Source organism: Festucalex cinctus, chromosome 1 (assembly GCF_051991245.1).
Source record: "Festucalex cinctus isolate MCC-2025b chromosome 1, RoL_Fcin_1.0, whole genome shotgun sequence".
NCBI lineage: Eukaryota > Metazoa > Chordata > Actinopteri > Syngnathiformes > Syngnathidae > Festucalex > Festucalex cinctus.
The window spans coordinates 30,106,164-30,126,112 of record NC_135411.1 but is presented as its reverse complement, the minus strand read 5'-3'; the positions used below and the strand labels follow the sequence as shown (position 1 = coordinate 30,126,112).

At 39.7% G+C, this 19,949-nt stretch overlaps 1 protein-coding gene across 5 annotated transcripts in view; it reads left to right on the top strand.

Annotated features, from left to right (window-relative positions):
* prkar1b (protein kinase, cAMP-dependent, regulatory, type I, beta) overlaps positions 1-19,949 on the top strand; it is a 74,715-nt gene that overhangs the window by 46,561 nt on the left and 8,205 nt on the right. For all 5 annotated transcript variants that reach the window (XM_077528309.1, XM_077528318.1, XM_077528344.1 and 2 more), the window contains 4 exons: positions 3,799-3,860; positions 7,806-7,852; positions 10,350-10,508; positions 15,417-15,477. In XM_077528309.1, coding sequence (XP_077384435.1) covers positions 3,799-3,860; positions 7,806-7,852; positions 10,350-10,508; positions 15,417-15,477 — 329 coding nt within the window. The remainder of the gene's footprint in view (positions 1-3,798; positions 3,861-7,805; positions 7,853-10,349; positions 10,509-15,416; positions 15,478-19,949) is intronic.

Here is a 19,949-nt window from a genome sequence, read left to right as displayed (position 1 = left end):
GCACATTTATTATACATAAAATAAGGTATATTTTTGTGTAGTTTTAAGGCTTATTTAGTAGAAAATTATGTTTTATAGGGACCTGGGAACGGATTATTCTCATTTTAATGGTTTCTTATGGGAAATAAATGTTCGGAAGACGAACTTTTCGCCTTACACACACTTTCTGGGAACCAATTATGTTCGTGAGCTGAGGTATCACTGTACATACATAAATAGCCACCCTTTTCTCTAATTAATTTTTTGCACATTCTTGGCATTCTCTCAATGAGCTTTAAAAGGTAGTCACCTGAAAGGGTTTTCCGACAGTCTTTAAGGAATTCTCAGAGGTAAGAATGCCAGTCATTTTCGTTTATTTCACTTTTTTTTTTTTAGCTCCACATCAGTTCATACATAGTTTTGCCTTCAGTGAGAATCTACAAAGTAACCAGTTATGAGAATAAAGCAAATGCATTGAATAAAAGTGTATTCAAACTTTTGGCCTGTACGGCCTTGACTGCTTTGTTTGGCTCATAAAGCCTTGTCACACTGTATGGGCTTCATGTCAATGCAACTTTGATGCAGCACCCGTCTTGCACAATTTTTATCAAAACAGACGTATTCAAAAGCCTCTAAAAAACATCCATACTTTTAATCTTGAGACGACATAATGCTGCACAGCTATCAGAGTGAGGAAAGAGGCAGTTTGCAACACTTTTAAGACAATTGAGCTTTCAATAAAATAGTTTTTTTTTTTCTCAAGCTATTTATTTTTCTTGAGCTATTTTCAACTCGGTGAATTGGTCAATTCTGTAGTAAGGGTAGAAAATACTTGATTTGTGAAAAGTATCAAATTGACCATATTTGGACATACATAATGAGATAGTAGTACATTGTAGGGTATAATGCCAATCTTAACAGTGTGGTGTTTGGTAATTTAAGACATGCAATGGTTTGATATCCTGAGGTTGATTACTGTTTACTGGGCAGCATTTGGTTAAGTGACAAAATGGTACAGTGAAGGCTAGGCTTACACAACCAGGACCAAGTGTGAACAGAATTCTACCTTTTATGAATTCACCGCATCTTGAAAACAGAAGATGCGTTGTTTCTTTCAAAGAGTTGTTTATTTAATGGTGCACAATGTAGGGCGTTATGAAAGGGTGTCTTCTTTCTCACCGTATCACTTTTTATATAAGATCCCTGTGACAGCATCTTTTGGTGTCCTTCCTTGAAACTGATGCTTCTTTGACTTGATAGCCACCTTTTTATATACAAGTGCCATTATCCCAAGCTGATTCTTCCTGTAATATAAACACACAATCTAATCTTTGCACAATGACTCTCCATGTGGGGTTTATAAAGGTTTCTTTGAGATGATGATGAAAATTATTGCATGCATGCTTGTCCTGTGCAGTGTGGGTAACACATTGACAGAGGGTATTGTCCTCCTCCTTCGTGTGGAGGTGAACTTCGTAGCCCAGTCAGAGTCTTCTGTGGCCTTTCTGTCTGCTCTCTGTCAGAACAGCACATCCATTGTTCGAGGGCCGCCCTACCTTTTCTACAAGGTCACGGGGGGAGGCTACAGATAGCAGGAAGAACAAGACGAATCACTCCATCTGGGTCAGGCCAGGAAGGGGGCGATAGAGCGAGTGATGGGGAGGAATAGGTGGGTCAGCAAGCAAATTAGAGGGGAGGAAAGGGTAACTGAGAAGGGGAGAATAAGGGGAAAATGTGATTGAGAACAGACTGAGAGGAAGTTGAAGATGAAGAGAAGAGGGAAAATGAGACAGGTAAAGATGAGGGGAAGTAATTACTAGCATCAATTTTTCTTTTGTTGTGCTCACCGATGCATTCAGAGGGTACGGAGAGAGCAGAAGTGGTCATGGGTAATTACCTAAGCACAGGTTCACTTGCTTTTGATCCTCACACCGTGACGATGAGTCTTGAGCAGCCTATTAGTTGTACAATGCATCACCGCAGCCACACAAAAATGCTCATTTAGGGTCTTCCTCACTTCATTTAATAAACTGATCTCCCGCTGCCGAAAATCTCGGCAAGGAAGGTATTTTGATTCACAAGGATGTTAGTTATCCATGACCAGAAACAAGGTGGTCACCACAGACCTTAGGAAAGAGCTTCTGCAGATGTTCTTCTGACTTCTATGCACATGTTGTACAGCTGAGCATCTCCATTACTGCAATCCCTTACTGTACCAAATAACTGACTCAAATTAAGACACTGTACCATTTGTTATGACTTTCTATGTACTGTAGGTGAGTACTTACGTTAGTGACGCTAGGCTAGATGATGTACTTTGTAGGAATGATTGCCAAAATGGACAATTTAAGAAAACAAACACTGAAGTTGTTCACTCCAAAAGTATATGAAATGGTGCCTTGACTTGCAAGTTTAATGGATTTAGTGACCACGCTCACAACTAGCACTTGCGTCCTAAATCAACTCTCCCCAATGAAATGAATAGAAATGCCATTCATTTGTTTCAACCCCTCCAAAAATCAACCTTTTAATATGAAGGAATAGCACTGTATTGTAAAATACAAATAAAAACAAAACCCAAAGAGAGTATGTCATGCATCATATTTATGATATGAGTCTTTGTCAGCAGTACTTGTCAAGGCTTACTTTAGGGTGCAGTAAATCCACCTGCCTTTATTCAGTATTGCATAAGCAAATACAAACAGTATTTCCACTCATGAATATACTGCCAACCTGAAATATTGCAGATATCAAGGGTCACGTCAATCGAGACGTTTATGTCAGCAGTGTGTTGTAGTAAAGTGTATTTGGCTGCTTTGTCATCTAGTGTGGAGTCAGACATGTTCAACGCCCACATAATTTTTGTACTAATCTGCATGTACTTTCTTAGCCAATATATGCTCAGACAGAGATGGGTGGGCTCCAATTGGCATTCAGTGATACACGCATACGCGAACATGCTCAAACCTGCCCCAGATTCACTCAGTGAATTTTTGTGTGCCTTTGATTTGCTTTTATTGTTTTTCTATATTTCTCTATACGATGGGTGGTATGCGGCTGATTAGGTAGATAAAAATAGCCCGAAGGCAAGAGAGCAGAGGAGAGGAAGGATACTGAGCCTCCTCGTGCCCCGACACATCCTACCAGTGGAACTCAAATCCGCAGAGGCTTCATGCATTTTAACGGCCCGATTAGGAGCGGGCGAACAAGTGCTTTCGCTGCCGGGCTGAAACAGATATTAAGTGCTTTTGCAAAGCCGCCATTTGGTTTGTTTTCTTAGCGCCTCCGAGATAAAAAACCTTTGATCATGTGCTATAACAACATAGTGTTACGTCTTGGGCCAACATGTCATACCAAAACTGTGAATATACAGCTGAAGAAATGTTTTGTAACATTGCATTTGTGTGTATTTAAACACACCGAGCTCCTATTGTAGATATAATTGTCTGTTGTCACAAATGGATTATGACTTTAGTGACTGCTCTTCTTTTTGTGTGTTGACCTCTTTTTGGGGGCTCTAAAGTTGAACAGTGATAAATAAAGCAGTTAGTTGGGCGTGTTGTTGTGTGCAGGTTCGTATGCGTGTGTGTGTGCGGGTGTCAGGGTCATCGAGAGTTCCAGGCCCGTCGTCTTCGGCTAGGCGTCATGATAGTCAGTGAATAATGGCCTCAGATGACAGAGTTAACACAGTGATTATGGCTCTTCACTCTTGTCCCCCTCATTCCACTGTGCAGTCAAACAAACAACTGCGCGCGCATTGTGTGTTCTTGTGAGCGTCAAGGAATATTTACTATGTCCTTTCCTCTTTTTCCTATTCAGTGACATATTCGATGCCATGTTCCCCGTCACACACATCGCTGGGGAAACGGTCATCCAGCAAGGTATGTATTTGAGGCCTGAATTTATACACTCTTGTCACAGTTGTCTAATTGTAGTGCAAATTTAGTGTTCATGAGTAACAACATTGCCATAATAAGTTGCATGTGGTCCAGACTGGTGTGCCCACAATGCAGGGCAGGAGACATGAGAAATATGATATTTAAGAACCCAAAATACTGGTATGACATGACAAACAGACAACAACATGGGACAATAAACTGCCAAAACTAACACGAGGAGACAAGGGAACCGAGTAGACGCTGACTAATTCCAGAGGCGAAACACTCTATTCTGACTGGATGGCACAGAAAAGGCAGGGCAAGTTGACCAGACCAGGTGATTCCAAAAATGAATGAACAGCAATCAGACTGGGAGTCTGAGACGGGGAGAATTATTTCAAAGGACAATAGAGGCTCTGAAAAATAAACCATAGAAGATGACGATAATCCAAAATTAAGTCTCTCATTTGTAAATGTAAATTCTCCCTCAAACAACTGGCGGCATGTACTCTCGATCTTGAAAGCAAAGCTATGTGGACTAAACACACCCAGTCAGTCACTTTCTAAACTCTGGCACCTCAAAGGCAAGGTCCAGGAGTATATCAGTCCTAATTTGGAGATAATGAATCTGGCCCAGTTTGCAGGCACCTCCGTTCCAGACAGCCCATTGTTATATACACTATAGGGTAAGGTATGCAGTGTACACAGAACTGATGTCATAGCTCATGTCTGGGCTACAACTGTGCAGTTTCAAGAAGCCACCCATGCAGTCCCTGGGCCATCTAACACTATTTAGACATGGGCTTCAAGTCATCGACTGTGGCTTGAGTTACATTTAAACAAACATTTCCTGAAGAGAAAATTAAAATGTAGATATTAAAATATTGAGCTTCTTGAGTGTTCCTTGGACTACAGTGAGCAACATCCATGGACTTATATATGAATGGACTCACCATAGCGAGAAGTGAAGCCACCGGCAGCCATCTTTACGTTGCCACCCACTAAGCCCAGTGAACTTGAAAACACAGATTTTACTGCAGCGTTTTCACGTTATTTACTGCCTCTACGGTGAAATTGCCACCGTGTGCGGCGGCGTATTGTTGACAGACTTATTGGTCTGCAAAAGCGCTACATGCATATTTCATTGGTTAGAATGCATTTATAACACTTCTCTTTGAAGCTATATCTGTGAATGCGACTCAAATTTTGTCTGCATCATGTTGTCAGAACAATGAAATTCAAGAAAAAAGCCCAGCAGGACAAAATTGGCTGTGAAATGTAAACTAAACTTACTCCATTTATATACAGCAGCTAAGCCCTTGGCAACATCAAACATGCACATGCCGACCAAACCAGTAGCACACCTGAGATCATAAATTACATGATGTATGTATGTTACAAAAAATTCAAATAACATATATCAGATTTGTGACACAATTAGAATTAGCCCTAAGTTTGTTACTTGTTTTTAATCACACAGCTCATTTTAAGCATAGGCTAAATGAGTCTTAAAACGGTTTATATAAACATGAGCAACTTTATTTTCTTTTCATGTCTTTTTTTTTTTTTTTTTTGTGCAACCTTAGAATGTTTTAATTGTTCCAACTGGATGCACATGAACCTGCAATGCATTAGTAGCTAAACAACCAAAGTTACTTTGGTCCATTCAAACATAATGGAAAACATGTCATTTATTAAAACATTAGCATTTCTGAAACGCATGAAGAGCATCATTCATAAGTCGTAAACTACGCCTGCAGTCTCGTCAATGCTGAATGTGTTTGTGTAATCATACTAGAATAAAAAAAAATTGAGTGTGCACCCAAACTGCATGCTATTGAAACTATAAGGGAAGTAGGAATGGTGTCCTGTTGTATGCGTGGTATACCTACGCGCTATCCGGAATCACCATAGCCTTGTGTTGCCCATTCATTTTGGATGGAGCCGCTACGTCCCACGGGCACGACGTGGGTGTTCCCCACGCACGCGTGCAGCTTTTATTTTTTTGACACATTTTTCGGAACCACTCGGTTAATCACGTGCTCTATAAAGTTTGCAATGTCTTTATAGGAAGATAATACAAAAACTACAAACAGTAAATACAGCTCACGTTTGGATTTTTTTAATGCGCTGCAGACATTTGCTGTGCGCTGATAGGGTGAGAGCACTGCGCAATTGCGCACGCGTGCAGCTTAGAGGGAACATTATTAACTCTTTTACTGCCACGTTATCAAAAAAAAAACTTTAATATGACAAAGGTTTTTAGCGTTCACAAAAAGAGATACAATGCTTGCATCTGCTGGCCATAGTTAGTGTTTTTGATTCCACAACCCATTGACCAGGCAGTGCTGCACTTAGACGTTGCACTGAGAAAAATAAAAATAAAATAAAAAAAACTTAGTTGACGTCATTTAACGTTGATGGCGGCATACGTCGTGATTTTACTGATCGTTATTGGCGGTCAAAGAGTTAACAGGTGCACTTTGAATTTGTCGGGCGAGGAATGTTGATAAAAGCCCTTTTAATTGAGTGACTAATTGTTAATTAATCAAATTTTAAGATGTGATTAATCAGATTAAAAATGTAATCGTTTGACAGCTCCATTACAAATACAACTGGGAACCCTGCATCTTTTACTGTGTTGCGGTTGTTGACTAAATCGAGGCGGTATCACTTTGAGACACTTCTGCATACTGACTACAAAACATGCCATGCTTTCCGACTAAGAAGTCAACCTGTATGAATGGTCATAGCCACAATGAGTATACGAGGCCTGAAAGTGTGTGTGCAGATAGTGGTCAAATATTTGCCTGAGCTCAAAGGCAGAAGGAGCGCATGAGAGTTTGGAGAGCCAACGTGATAAAAGACAGGAAGAGCCGAAGAAAAGAATGACAGCAAGAGACAGAAGTGCAAGGGAGATATAAGAGATGAAAGAGCGAGAGGGAATGGTGTGTGTGTGTGTGTGTGTGTGTGTGTGTGTGGGGGGGGGGGGGGGGGGGGGGGGGGTTCAGCCAGGTTGCAGCAAGTTTGCCATTCGGACAGGCCATCAGACGGACAAGGATCGTTTTGTGTGACAAATGAGCGGCCTCCACTCAATATTAATTAGCCGTGTGAACTCGGGTGAACTTTACACACTGGCTTTCAACTCCTCAGGTGAGCATGCCCACAGGAAAAACACACACACGCCAACAAATGCAAACGCGAACATACTTGTGTCATGTACGCTCATGCATCATTACCCACTCGAGTCTTACTTATTGTCGCGTTGGGCGTGGCGTCACGGTGCTCGTGTATGCAGTTTGTTCTAATAAATTCCTGTGAGCCCTATGTAACAGATAGCATAATTAAAGGAACACCATTTTTCAACCTTATCTCCAGACGTGATGCTTTTAGGCATCGTCAGACAATTGCCTCCCCTGGCTCGCCTCAATTTGAACGCAAGGAATGCTTTTGTTGTTTCACATTTCATTGTTTGCAACAAATTAGTTGATCCAAACTGCTAAAGCTGGAGGAAGCAAATATTGTTGCCTGTCTCACTGATAGGAGCTTTGAATCTGCCAAGTTATTTATTTTCTCATGATTTTCTCCATTCTCCTGACTAATGACTGGCATAGAAATATTTAGACATGATTTAGATTACATTTACCACAATCCTGACATGCATTTACTAAGATTTGATTGTTTTATACATGCATTTATGGCCTCAAAGTATTTAATGCAAATGTTTACTCTAAATATGATTTTGGTGCTGCGTTATTGTAAGTTAACGATGTAGTAAACCAAGGACCTCCTTTATTCCTATTGGAATGTACTTTATTAAGGTGTGTGTGCTAAAGGGGGAATTTCCAAAGATAAGTATGTTTTAATTGGGGTCTCAAATGTCAATTTGATTGAAAAGATAAAGGCAGATTGTGTGGCATTCACTCTTTGTTTTTCTATTCCCTGCAGGTGATGAAGGAGACAACTTTTATGTGATTGACCAGGGCGAAGTGGACGTAAGTGGCCATCAAGAAGCACTCATTCATTTTCTCGTCATAGTCTGTCTGATCTTTCGGCAATTCAAAAGGGATTCCATTGTGCAGTTTCATTTTTCCCCTCCTTGTTTCTGAGGGAGTTAAAAAGAAGGTTTTCAGAGGGAAAATCCAGCCTTCTCCACTCATGTTGAAACAATGTTCCCCTTCAACAATGGACAGGTTGTATTTAGTTGCCTCCGTGCTTTGTTCCCTCCCGAGTTCAGTTCCACTTCGATGCCAATCTGAACATCTTCCTGTGGAGTCGGCGCACGTCGAGGCAGACAAACCGAGGACATCTTTTGTCTTCGCGCGTCTGACATGCAGCGATAGAGTTAAGTGGAGAGATAAAACAGGAGCCGACAGGGAGTTAAACAGGAAGTGACCTTATCGGCTTACGGCGGTAAGCGCAGGGCCCTCATAGTTGGACAGAAGCCGAAGCTGGTGAGGTTAGCTGCACAAAGCCACATAATCAGACCACCGGAGAGATGGAGACACGTGCACAAATACAATGAGCAGACATGATGACTTGATAGAAACAATGTACTGTGGAACACCCGAAAAGTCAAACAAAACTGAATTAAACCAGGAAAAATATGTCTTCAACGTCAAATGAAACTCAAACCATCATCATGACTGTCAAAGTCTCAAGGACGTGGAAGGGGGTTGCTTGTGATTTTTAACTACATTGTTGCAATATGTCTAGCAGAAAAAGAGACTAGAAGAGGAGATAAAATCTTCTTTTGCAAAACTCAACAGAATGATGACCGAAATACTGGAAATGAAAAAGGGGATAATACTCGAAATACAAGAAACGGGAAAAGAGCATTGAGCCATAACATCCGTCCAATTGTGGCAATATAGCGTTAAACAGTTCTCCACCATTTAAGTTTCCAGATTTGCATGGCAGGAATCACCCATCCCCCAAATATCAATTATTTTTTCTCTGTGGATGTCAAATTTAGAAAACATTTAGTTTCGCTTTGACAGGACTTGAAACATCCCCTCATAATTAACTGCAATTAATAAAGATTTTATGATGGCAAATGCTTTAGGAACAAATTAATTTACTTTATACAGTATTATTGGATGGAACCTTTTTTTTTTCTTTTTTTTTAAATTAGAACAACTTAGAAGTTAACAAATGCATGGAAGAGATTGTGTTACCACTTGCTTAATTTTAGTCTTGGTTAATATAAAGTGAAGATTCTAATTTACATATTGCACTGTGTCAACACTTTTTAGTTTGTTTATAGTCTTTTCTAAGTGAATTTACTTTATCAATTTTATACTGAGGCAAGCAGTTATTTTGCAAACGCATGACCCCCCAAATCCCCCCTTTGTTTTTCACTGCATATGGTATTGCAGAAAAGAAAAATTGTATAATTGCTTAAAAAATAAAATAAATGGAACAGCAACCCATTTTAAAATAAATCCCCGGTCAAAGCAACCATAACAACATTTACAACATTCTATACATTTTAACCATTCAAATAATCTTGAGTCTTGAGCGCATTGTGTGCTGCTGTGTCAAAGCGTAACTGAATCAGAGAGTGAATGAGTTTATATTGTCTGTGGTAGTGTAGACCACGCGCATGTTACGACAGCCACTATTTTGATTTATGTGTGTTCAGATCTGAAAGTAGACCTTCAAATCAAAGGGAAGGACAAACAAGAGAAGGAAAGCGGGAATGAAAAAGGCATTGATGGGTAGACAAGAGGGATAGAGGGCCTTTTAGAGGGTCTCATCTGATGGCTTAGTAGGGATCAAATGCTTAGGGACAAGCCAAGAAAGTGTATCACATTGCCTGGAAACTTAGGAGGGAGTCAAGAAGAGTCAGAGATTGGGACTTTAAGGTGAATAAGAATGCTGGATGAACAAAAACAACCCACACAATTAGCAGACAATTATCGAGGCAAAACTGTTTGCAAAAAGGTCCAGCATGCCGTATGCATGCCAAAGTCATGTAGAACACCCTACTTTAATCAAACAGCAAAACAACTCTTGATTAAACAGATTGAAGCTGATTAAATGGCAAGTGTAAAGTCATGTTTTTTTCCAATATACAGTTCAATACAGATCACCATGATTCATTGAGTTTCCAAAGTGGATTTTGTGAGCAGGATAGCGATAGCTGTGTCAACTACGTATTGTAAGAGTGGGATAGTCAGACGTACCTGAACTGGACAGTCATGAAAAATACAGTTGGTGACTCACAACAGCACACCTGGCAAGGGATTGAGCAACAAAAAACAGTGTGATATATGTAGTCTGTATATTGTATTGGTACTTTGTAACACCGTTCAGGGATAGATACTGTATTTAAGTGTGTGATACTCTGTTATACTTTGTTGGTAATCTCGAGTACACCATGCACTACTACAACACATTTTATTGTTTTGTGTTGGCTCTTGCTCATTCAAAGGCCTGTTTGACCTGCAGTTTTGAACATCATCTTCCCTGCTCTTGGTCTCTCAACAGGTGTATGTGAACGGGGAATGGGTGACCAACATTGGAGAGGGTGGCAGTTTCGGCGAGCTGGCCCTGATTTACGGCACTCCCAGAGCGGCCACAGTGAAGGCCAAGACTGATCTGAAACTGTGGGGGATTGACCGGGACAGCTACCGTCGCATCCTCATGGTAACACAGTAACACACTGGAGGCTTAAAGAGTTCAAAGCTTAAAGTTTATTTCTGTTGTCATAAACTTTTGGTCTGAGATGTGTTAAACAAATTGCTTTCCCACTCCTCAGAGAAGACGCTCCATAGTTACGTGTTTTATGTGAGGCCTGTTTATTATTATTAATTAAGGTTGGCTTATTCAACCGGAGGGTGCGCACTTCATACTGCTTATCTGGCTGCTGTCAGTACCGGTCCAACACTTGCCAGACTGAGCACAAATTATGTGGAAAAGTAATAGCAGCTGTAATGACTTCACTTTTTTGCCACCTGGAGGCACCGAGTGATGTACAGTATATGGCTTTCATACTTGCGTCTTTGTTTGAGGGTGGCCTGTTGGGCTGACATAATAAAAGGCCTCTGTTAGATTCTAATTTAGCGTAATTTTGCAATCTAATCACGTTTTATTTTAATCTAATTATATGATCAGATGAAGGGGGAAGCAGGATGATGACAGAGGGTGAACTCATGTGCTCAACAGGAGTTTTTCTACTCTAATTGTTAACCATCTCTCATCCAAGTAATGGCCAGTGGCCATCATTTGTACAAAAATGTTTCACATTATATATTTATGTATTAGCCATACAGCGTATGATAGAAATGAGTACTTATTATGCTGTTAGAAATGCATATTTAAATACCTTTTTGAAAAAATAAATAAAATGCCTGCAAGCAAACAATGTACAGTGTTCCCTCGTTTTCCACTGGGCTTTGGTTAAAAAAAAAATACTCGCAATAAATGAAATCTGCGAAGAAGTTAGCTTTATGTTTTACATTTCTTATAAATGTTTTAAGGCTCTAAAACCCCTCACCATACAATTTATACACTTTTCTCATCAAGGCATTTACATTTTCTCACATTTCTCTCTTGTTTAAAAAGTCTCAATGTTCAAACCATCAATTTTATTAAATAGATGCATTACTGTAAAAAAAAAAAAAAAAAAAAAAAAAAAAAAAAATCCATGCAAAATTGCACTTAAAAATATCCGCAAAACAGCGAGGCTGCAAAAAGTAAACCGCATTATAGCGAGGGAACACTGTACATGCAAATTATAGCAACATTTGTGAGCTTGCTGACAGATTGAACAATGACAGGGTGGATATTTATAGCTAATTATAGTAGTTAATGAGTACATAGTGGACTTAGCCATGATTCAGTTCGCAACATGACTGTGCACTGTTTAACAAATCTATTTCCAATTTCTGAAAGATTTTCTTATTAGTGAATATTTCACTATTACAGAGTAGACATGTTGAGCTTGACAACATTGAAACATACACATAACACGATGAACATTGCATTTAGTCTGCAACTTTCCACTGTTTCAGCCTCTGTTGACGAAAGATAAAATACTGGTAGAAATGTCACTAAGAAAAAAAAAAAAACACGACAGAGTGGATAGTAATTTGATTTGCTCCAAATGCCACATTTTATTTAATAATTTATGAACAGTAAAACTATGGATTTTATTTATTTGTTTTATTTATAGAGTTATTTATATTAATTATTTAAATGTAATGTCATGTCATCACTTGTTAAACATGTTGTTAGCAGAGCAGTATGTGGTACATGCGAAAATCATGTACCGTACATCCAATGAAAAAAAAAATTTATAAATGGGAGGAATAGCATTTTAAAGTACTTTGTGTTTGGCAATTTATAAAAAGACCTCCACATATTCTACTATATTTTCATCATGACTGATTCTGACGAGGACACCAAAGGCACTTGTGGTGGTATTGATCCACGTTTATGACAGACATGGTATCCTTTTTTTGAGGGCTGATCTCTATTTGAGGATATACTGTGGTAAATGTGGCATTGCACTCATGTAATAATGACTTCCTGTCATGTTGAGCTGACACCTTTCTCCAATGAAATTCCATCACCTCCCATTTAGCTTTCAAACACCTGTCTTCCTGGGCACTGAAAATGTGTGTCAGTTAGTTTGTCATGATTTGTGCTCAGGGACGTTTTGCAGTTGGTTTTGGCCCGCCTTGCCCTCATGTCACCGCTCCAGTACATATTTTCACGTAGGACACATTATCCCTGGTAACCTTTTCTTCTTTCAAGAATTCTCCCTTTCTTTCCAGTAGAGTGAAATTCCACTAAGTAAATCTGTAGTTAATTATTGCTCTGTTATTTGCAAGGACCTTTTATTTAATGTTTGGTGTTCTGCCAATGCCTCAGGGTGAAAATCAATGCACATTATGTACGGTTTAATGACAGCAATTAAAGGTTAAAGCTCCTCATTGGCAGTTGCATGGAAATGTCAGGCGCTTACAGTAGTAAGTCTGTGACACTATTATTCTATATTTATTATGGGAAAAATATTTTACATGACTCTCAAATAACTAGGCTTCATGTTTTCCAATGTAACGCTTATGTTCTCATGGAGAATTTTTGCTGTCCCAAAAGGACATTTACCAGTATTTATACGTATATTCACACTTAAAGAATTAGGATGGTCATTTGGAATGGATTGTCCTGTTTATTAATTGTGCCATGAATTGAGGCAAAATGATTGTGTAAGGAAAATGTGAGGTGAGCTACATCCACACAATCCTCTATTTTGGCCCAACTCCTCAACAACCAACAACAGGGGCGTGAAAACGGGAGTTCAGAATATTAGAGAGATTCTTTAGACCCCATAAATATATTTCGAAAGGAGCACATTGCTTGAGCAGACATCAAATCAAACTATGAATCAAGATTTTGAGAGATTGCAATGTTATGCCTCCAAATAGAGCACCTACCATCCGCACCTGGGGATAAAAACGATGGCAATAAGACCAAGAGAACACATGCAGAGATGAGGAGGAGTGATGGTGGACTGGACTGGGGATAAAAGTGATGTCAGTAAGGCACCGGGTTTAGTTTGGCTTTGTGCCACACCTCAACTCTTTGATGACTACACCTCAAAGAGGAAACACTGACACGAGTTTGGTTCATCTTTAACCGCAGGGCGATTCCGGGGGAGAAATGCATAAGGTCGTTTTATGGTTAGATCCTTTCCCAGTACTATTTCCTCAAATACGGTTCGTCCCTCTAATAAATGGTATGCCCCAATTACCTATAAAAATAAACACCTCCTTCAAATAGATACCTAAAAAAACAAAAACAAAAACGGTAGTAACTGCACCCTACTACGATCTTAGATAAGCGAAGCTACTTTGTAGTTAACTATAATGTGATAAAAGTCGAGTCGAGTGATTAAAAACTCACCATTACGCTTTTTGTAGTTGTAATTAATGGTAGCCCTGTACAGATTTTTCTCTTCAACAAGCCATCTGGTCTCATCTTGTTTTCCATAGCATAGCTTGTTTTAAGACAGAATGTAGTAGCCAGGCTTTAAAATATTTAGCATTTATCTTTTTCAGCCTTACAATTTCACATGTGCATTTATTCGACAATAGTTGATCGACATGCCCCCGGTCTCATTGTTGGTTAGTAGCAGCATTTAGAATAGCCAAAGCTAGCATGGCTGACCACTATCGTCATCCACCACTAGCTTTTTTTTTGTACTCTCGAACCCATGCAGATATATAAAAATTGTGGCGCCTTGTTGGCCAAACATTCCAGAGAATTTCAGTCGAGCAACAGCAGCAGACAGGCAAGGATAAAATCCTTGGCGTGGTGTAGTAAAGTTGACTAATTGGTTCAAACCTTAGTTTATTTATACAGCATTAAATGTACAAACATTAAAGATAGTTAGCTGTTATCCCCATTTGAATGTTGTTACCAAATAAGCAGCACTGAATCACCAACAATACTGCGTGCATTCATATTTATGTTCCTCAGAGACTTATTTATTCTACCCAGAATGCCTTTTTTTTTTTTTACATTTCTCCTTATTTGTCGTGTTTATTTGTACTTTTAATTGACTTTCATTGTAGCATCAAATATGACTGCAAAAATCTAATTGCTCCTGTTGACATCTGCGTGTGCTTACCGATTGAGGGACAGATGTGCACATGCAAGTCAAGTCAAGGCGTCTTTATTTATATAACGCTTTCAAACAGTCTTATGCACTGGTCATTTATACAGGAGGGAGACCTGTATTCAATATTGTTGTTTATAAGATTAGTTTGAGAGCACACTCCTCCCATCTATGCCAAATGATATGAAACTAAAGGAATCCCACCACAGCCGTCAATAGATATTTCCATATTTTGCCTGATAGTGATACCCCTTGCTCACTTTTTCCTTTGACGTTCGGCCTCATACGAGACAGTAGTTGTGTGAGTGATGGAAGGAAGCGAGTTAGGGAAAGGTGTCTTTTGAGTTTAGACTTGTCAGGATGCTCACGGACGGGGAAATCCCCTGCCTGGTGGGTGGGATGGGCCACACACACGCGCGTACGCTCACACACACACGACGGAACACAGATTAAACACCCTTCACTCACATGACCACATTAAAGCACCTGCACTTTTGTTATTATATTTCCTTCCAGTATTTTACTGCTCTGATTGTGTCATTATGCCGGCTAAATAAGCAACGTAGGCCCCTTTTTTGAACCTTGGAGCAGAGGGGTATATCTTACTCTAACCATATATGGTCAGACTTAATGACAAGTGAGACGTAATAAAAGATAAAGCAATTTTTAGCATGCTTTATGGGCTGTGTGGAAAAATAAATATTCCATTGTGAATAAAAGGAGGACTCCCTGTCATTTCGAAGTACCTCAAATGTATCTTATGTCAACAAGCGTATCTTTATCCTTAGTACAAAGGCATCGGTCTAAATGTGAAAGTCATCAGTATAACGTTTGATCCATAAATCAATGATGTTGCTTATTCCAGATTATTTATGCCGTGTGGTATATTGGTAGATGAGGATATCTATGCATCTGTCTTGTTTTTACAGGGCAGCACTCTAAGGAAGCGAAAGATGTATGAAGAGTTCCTCAGCAAGGTCTCCATCCTTGGTAAGTGTTTGTGCAGTGTGTGCATAGCCTGTCAGTAGTACACTACACAGTATATCATGTCATGTAGCTGTGGAATGCATTAAGCGATTTCCTTAGCCATAGTGTGAATGCGTCTGCACGTGTCTGCTGCTTTAATGTCACAGAGTGCAGGCAATTATAAATGGCGAGTGCTGTTCATGTTATGGTTTTAATGTATCACACAACTGTAGACCAAAAGGGAGTATTTCAAATACAATCCTTTTTGATTTTTAACAAAAGCCACATTTTTTTTCATTCTGTTTTTCCGGAATAAAGGTGTCATTATAATAGTATTTTTGAAGTGCAACTTTTTTCCCTCGTTAAACTTTGCTTTAAAATCATATTTTTACAACTTTTTCTTGGAACAATTCCACTATATGCTCTTGACTCGTTCACTGCCAGCCATTTCTGAAGCGGAGTTCCCTATATTGCCAGCAGTTTTTTCGCATCTTTCATATTGTGTTCTGTGACAGTAGTATTGAACTTACCAAAAGAAAGAGTGGTTCACTTCTTTCACATTGAAAAAAAAAAGGTTCCTGTTTTGCTGTTCTTGAGTAATCAGCAGTGGAACAGGTTTGTTTTGACCAAAAACACAAGTTTCTGACCAATAAGTGGAGAAAATATGCGTTTTGTGAACATAAACAAGATTTTGATGCTAATATATATATATATTTTGTAATAACTCAAATTTAGAACAACAAAAACACGACTGAGATTTTCTCATGATCGCAACACGCATTTTCTACTACCTACTGTGACACACTCTGCTTATATCATCCATACAGTGCTCTGCATATATGAGTACACCCTCTTCGAAAAATTTGAAGAGATTTTATTCAATATCTCAATGAACATAACAATTTTCCAAATTTTGACAAAATGTTTTCTGTAGAATATGCGCTTAACTCACAACATGAAAGTAAGGTTGATAATAGAATGCATAGATTACAAAATCTTCAGTTTAATCATATTAACTAATGCACAAAATTAAAGGGGCATGAAGCAGGATTCAGAGTTTTTGCACATTTGCGACCCCTCTGGCGAAACGTGGGATGGACCCCAGCGACGAGACTTTTCGGGCACGAGCAAACCTCCAAGTTACTTGAACAAACATAAACACGGAGCACAATGCCTTTTTCATAGGCTTAATAATGTCTACAGAGGTAAGAAACATATTAATCTTCAAGTTACTTTGTATGTGAAAGTCATTTTGAGTGCCAAAAGCTTACGTAATTACAACCTTCCAAACGTAAATAGTGCATCCCGTGAATCCGATGATGTTGAGGATAGCAGTGTGTTGCTAATATGCCCAAGTGCGGAGACATTAGTTAGCGACCGTGTGGTAGTTTTATTCTGCACTGCTAATCATAAATAGACCCTTTCGTATTTTCATTCGAAGTCTTACCTTTTTAGCAAAAAGTCAGCAAGCTGTGGGTCCTGTTTCATCCCCAGGATAGCTCTTAGCTCTCTCCACCTGACGAACGCTGCTCCTATATGTATCCGCATCCTCCCGTGACGCTGGTCTGAAAGTTCTTTACTTCCCATTGTCTTCCGTGGAGTCTCCATAAGGGATTGAGACGTATCAGGCGCAGGTCTCTTTAAATCCAGTTTGAATTAGCTGTCCTGTCCGTGAAGTTGCGTGAACAATCGCGAGAGCTAACAGGGACAATAGCGTGCACGCGCGTGACGTCATGCTCAGAGCAAAAGCTAAAGTTTCCGGCCCGAACGCTCCAACATTTTTCCTTTTACAGAAAAATAGGGGCAACAGTCATTGCGCCACAGTCGTGCCTCCTGTCCATTATACAATTATTAAAACATGTGCGGATGAAAGATATGGTTATTTTAACACTCAAATTTGAGTCTAATCTTGCATCGTGCACCTTTAATGTATCCCAGAAAAAAAATAAAAAAATAAATCTACATCTAGTATTTTCTATGACCTAGATGACTTTTATGGATAGCAACATGTCTGCTAAGTTTTATCCTTGGGGTCTACTTATTTGTGCAAAATACTCTTTCCAATCAATTTGCAATCAATGCCCCACATCTGTGGGAGTATTTTATAGTATAGTATCCCATAAAAAAAAATTGATTCTGAAAGGAAACTAAATGAGTTCTTACAAACCTGTTGGGGTGTACTCATTTATGCTGAATATTGTATATACATACTCTGAGTGTGAGGTGCTTGAACTATTGCGACTTCCAGCACGTTGGCATTTCTCCCCCTCCATTTAAGCTGAGGCTCTCTTTACCATTGGAATTTGGGTAATAACAGCCCTCCGTAGATGATTTGGTTTGAAGCAGTGGCAAATGAGATTCATTCAGACTCTGAAAAGACGTCACAATTGGACCTGACATCTCGTCCCCTTCCACCTGATCGTCTGCGTGTTGTATGGCGTTGAGGCCGTGCCCCCTGTACAGAGTTATTAGCTGGCTGAGTAAACACATACACTCAATTCAAGTCTCAGAACGTCTCGGCAGGATCCCACTCCCTTTCATTCGCCTCTTTTCTTCTTTTGCCTGTCGAGGCTCGTCTCTCCCTCGCCAAAGTGCTTTGCCCCTCTCCATTCCTCTTTCTGTCGCTTTCCACCAACGTGAATCGGAGGAGGGGCAGGAGGTGTTTTTGTTTGTCTTTGATTTTTCAGATAGCCACGAAATTAGGTAGAAGCCCTTGATGTTGTGGAGCGAAGTGGTTGGTGGGCGACGGGGGGGGGGGGGGGGGGGGTTGAGCTACATGCGCTTTGTCACACACAAACACACGCGCACAATGCCGCCAACATCCCGACAGGCAATTCCCCGTGTGCGTACCATGTAGGACCAGGCGCGACTGAGCGTGAAATGTCGGTTCTTTTAGTCACCGCATTTGTGTATCATGTTACCTGCAAGGCTGTTAAGGATCACCTATATGAAACCCCGCTTGCCAGACGCAAGACATCCATCTGGGGCGCCGTAGACGCCGCGGCCCCACTCGAGGGGACACTGGACACCTCCAAGCTCACCAAACTTCACCTTACTTAATCCCACACATTCACAATATACACATACACACGCACAGGCATCAGTTACTGGGTACAATAGTGTGGGACAAAGAGATTTCGCTCTATTTTTTCGTCTTTAAAGTGAATGCCAACACAAATGCAGTGCAATCTTTTCTTCGCACATTCCACATGCAAACTGTTGGGATTAGGCAACAGTCTTTTGAGAACTAGGGGAGCTTGTTTGAAATATTCTCTCTGCACCAATTTGGTTATTTTCATCTTATAAGTCCTTAAAGTCTGTATAAAGTGAAAATAAATGTATTATAAATGTAACACGACACAGGTAAGAGTGTTATAATAACCCTGACAAATTCAAATGGATACAACAAAGTATAAAATGTGGCTTAAATCACAAAAAAAAATCAAACTAATGTGTTTGTGCTGAAATGCTGTGTGCTGAAACGGCGCCCAGCTCAACTGTCAATCAAATAATAGAGGTACTATTAGGGCCTGGAGAAATGGATGCTACTGCGTCTCACATCTTTCTTATGCCAATACAGAATCACATGTTTGAGCAATGAACATATATCCGCTTAGAGCCTCTGGTGACTGGAATAATAAATCCCTCAGCTTTATACCATGGCTTTTCTATGCCGTAACAACAAGGCGTTCTAAAGTGGCCACGCCAGACTGAAGCCTCTGTCACGTACTGGTTGTCAAGTTGGACTTTTTTTATTTTATTTTTTTATTTTATTTTTTTTTATTTATTTTTTTTTATTTTTTATTTTTTGTATGTGTGTGTGTGTGTGTGTGTGTGTGTGTGTGTGTGTAGGTGTGTGTGTGTGTGTGTGTGTGTGTGTGTGTGTATGTTGCGTTTCCTCCTTTCTCACCGTGGCATACGCACATTTCATGGTTGACAACGAGGCACTCTCAAATGCAAATTCCGGTCCATACATTAGCTGTCAAGTCAGACAAAAAAAACCAAAATCCTACTGGTGCTTCTGCCTTTCTCACTGTGGCACTCACAACCAACAACGAGGCACTCTAAAACGTCCATGCTCGCAGACTATCCAAAGGACAGAGGCATTTTCCAAAAAACAGTTTAATGCTACACCTCCGCAACTGAGCATGGCATAGTTTTTTCAGCAATTATCTTCAAACGTATTTAAAAAATAAAATAAAAATCTCTGAATTCCCTTTTACAGAGTTTTCAAGGTGTTCCTAGTAGGGATGTAACGATATCCAAACATCACGTTATGATAATTATCACGTTATTGTGGGGATTTGGTGATACAAAAAAAGGTCACAATATTGTAAAAGAAAAAAAAAAAAGAGAGTTCATACTAAAAACACACAATATTGTGCTTTTGTACATTACAGCAATACAGATTAGCAACCTACAATCTCCAATAACAATAACACTTAATATTGAGGCACTTACTTGCTAATGCACGTGCACATTGAGTTCTTCCACAA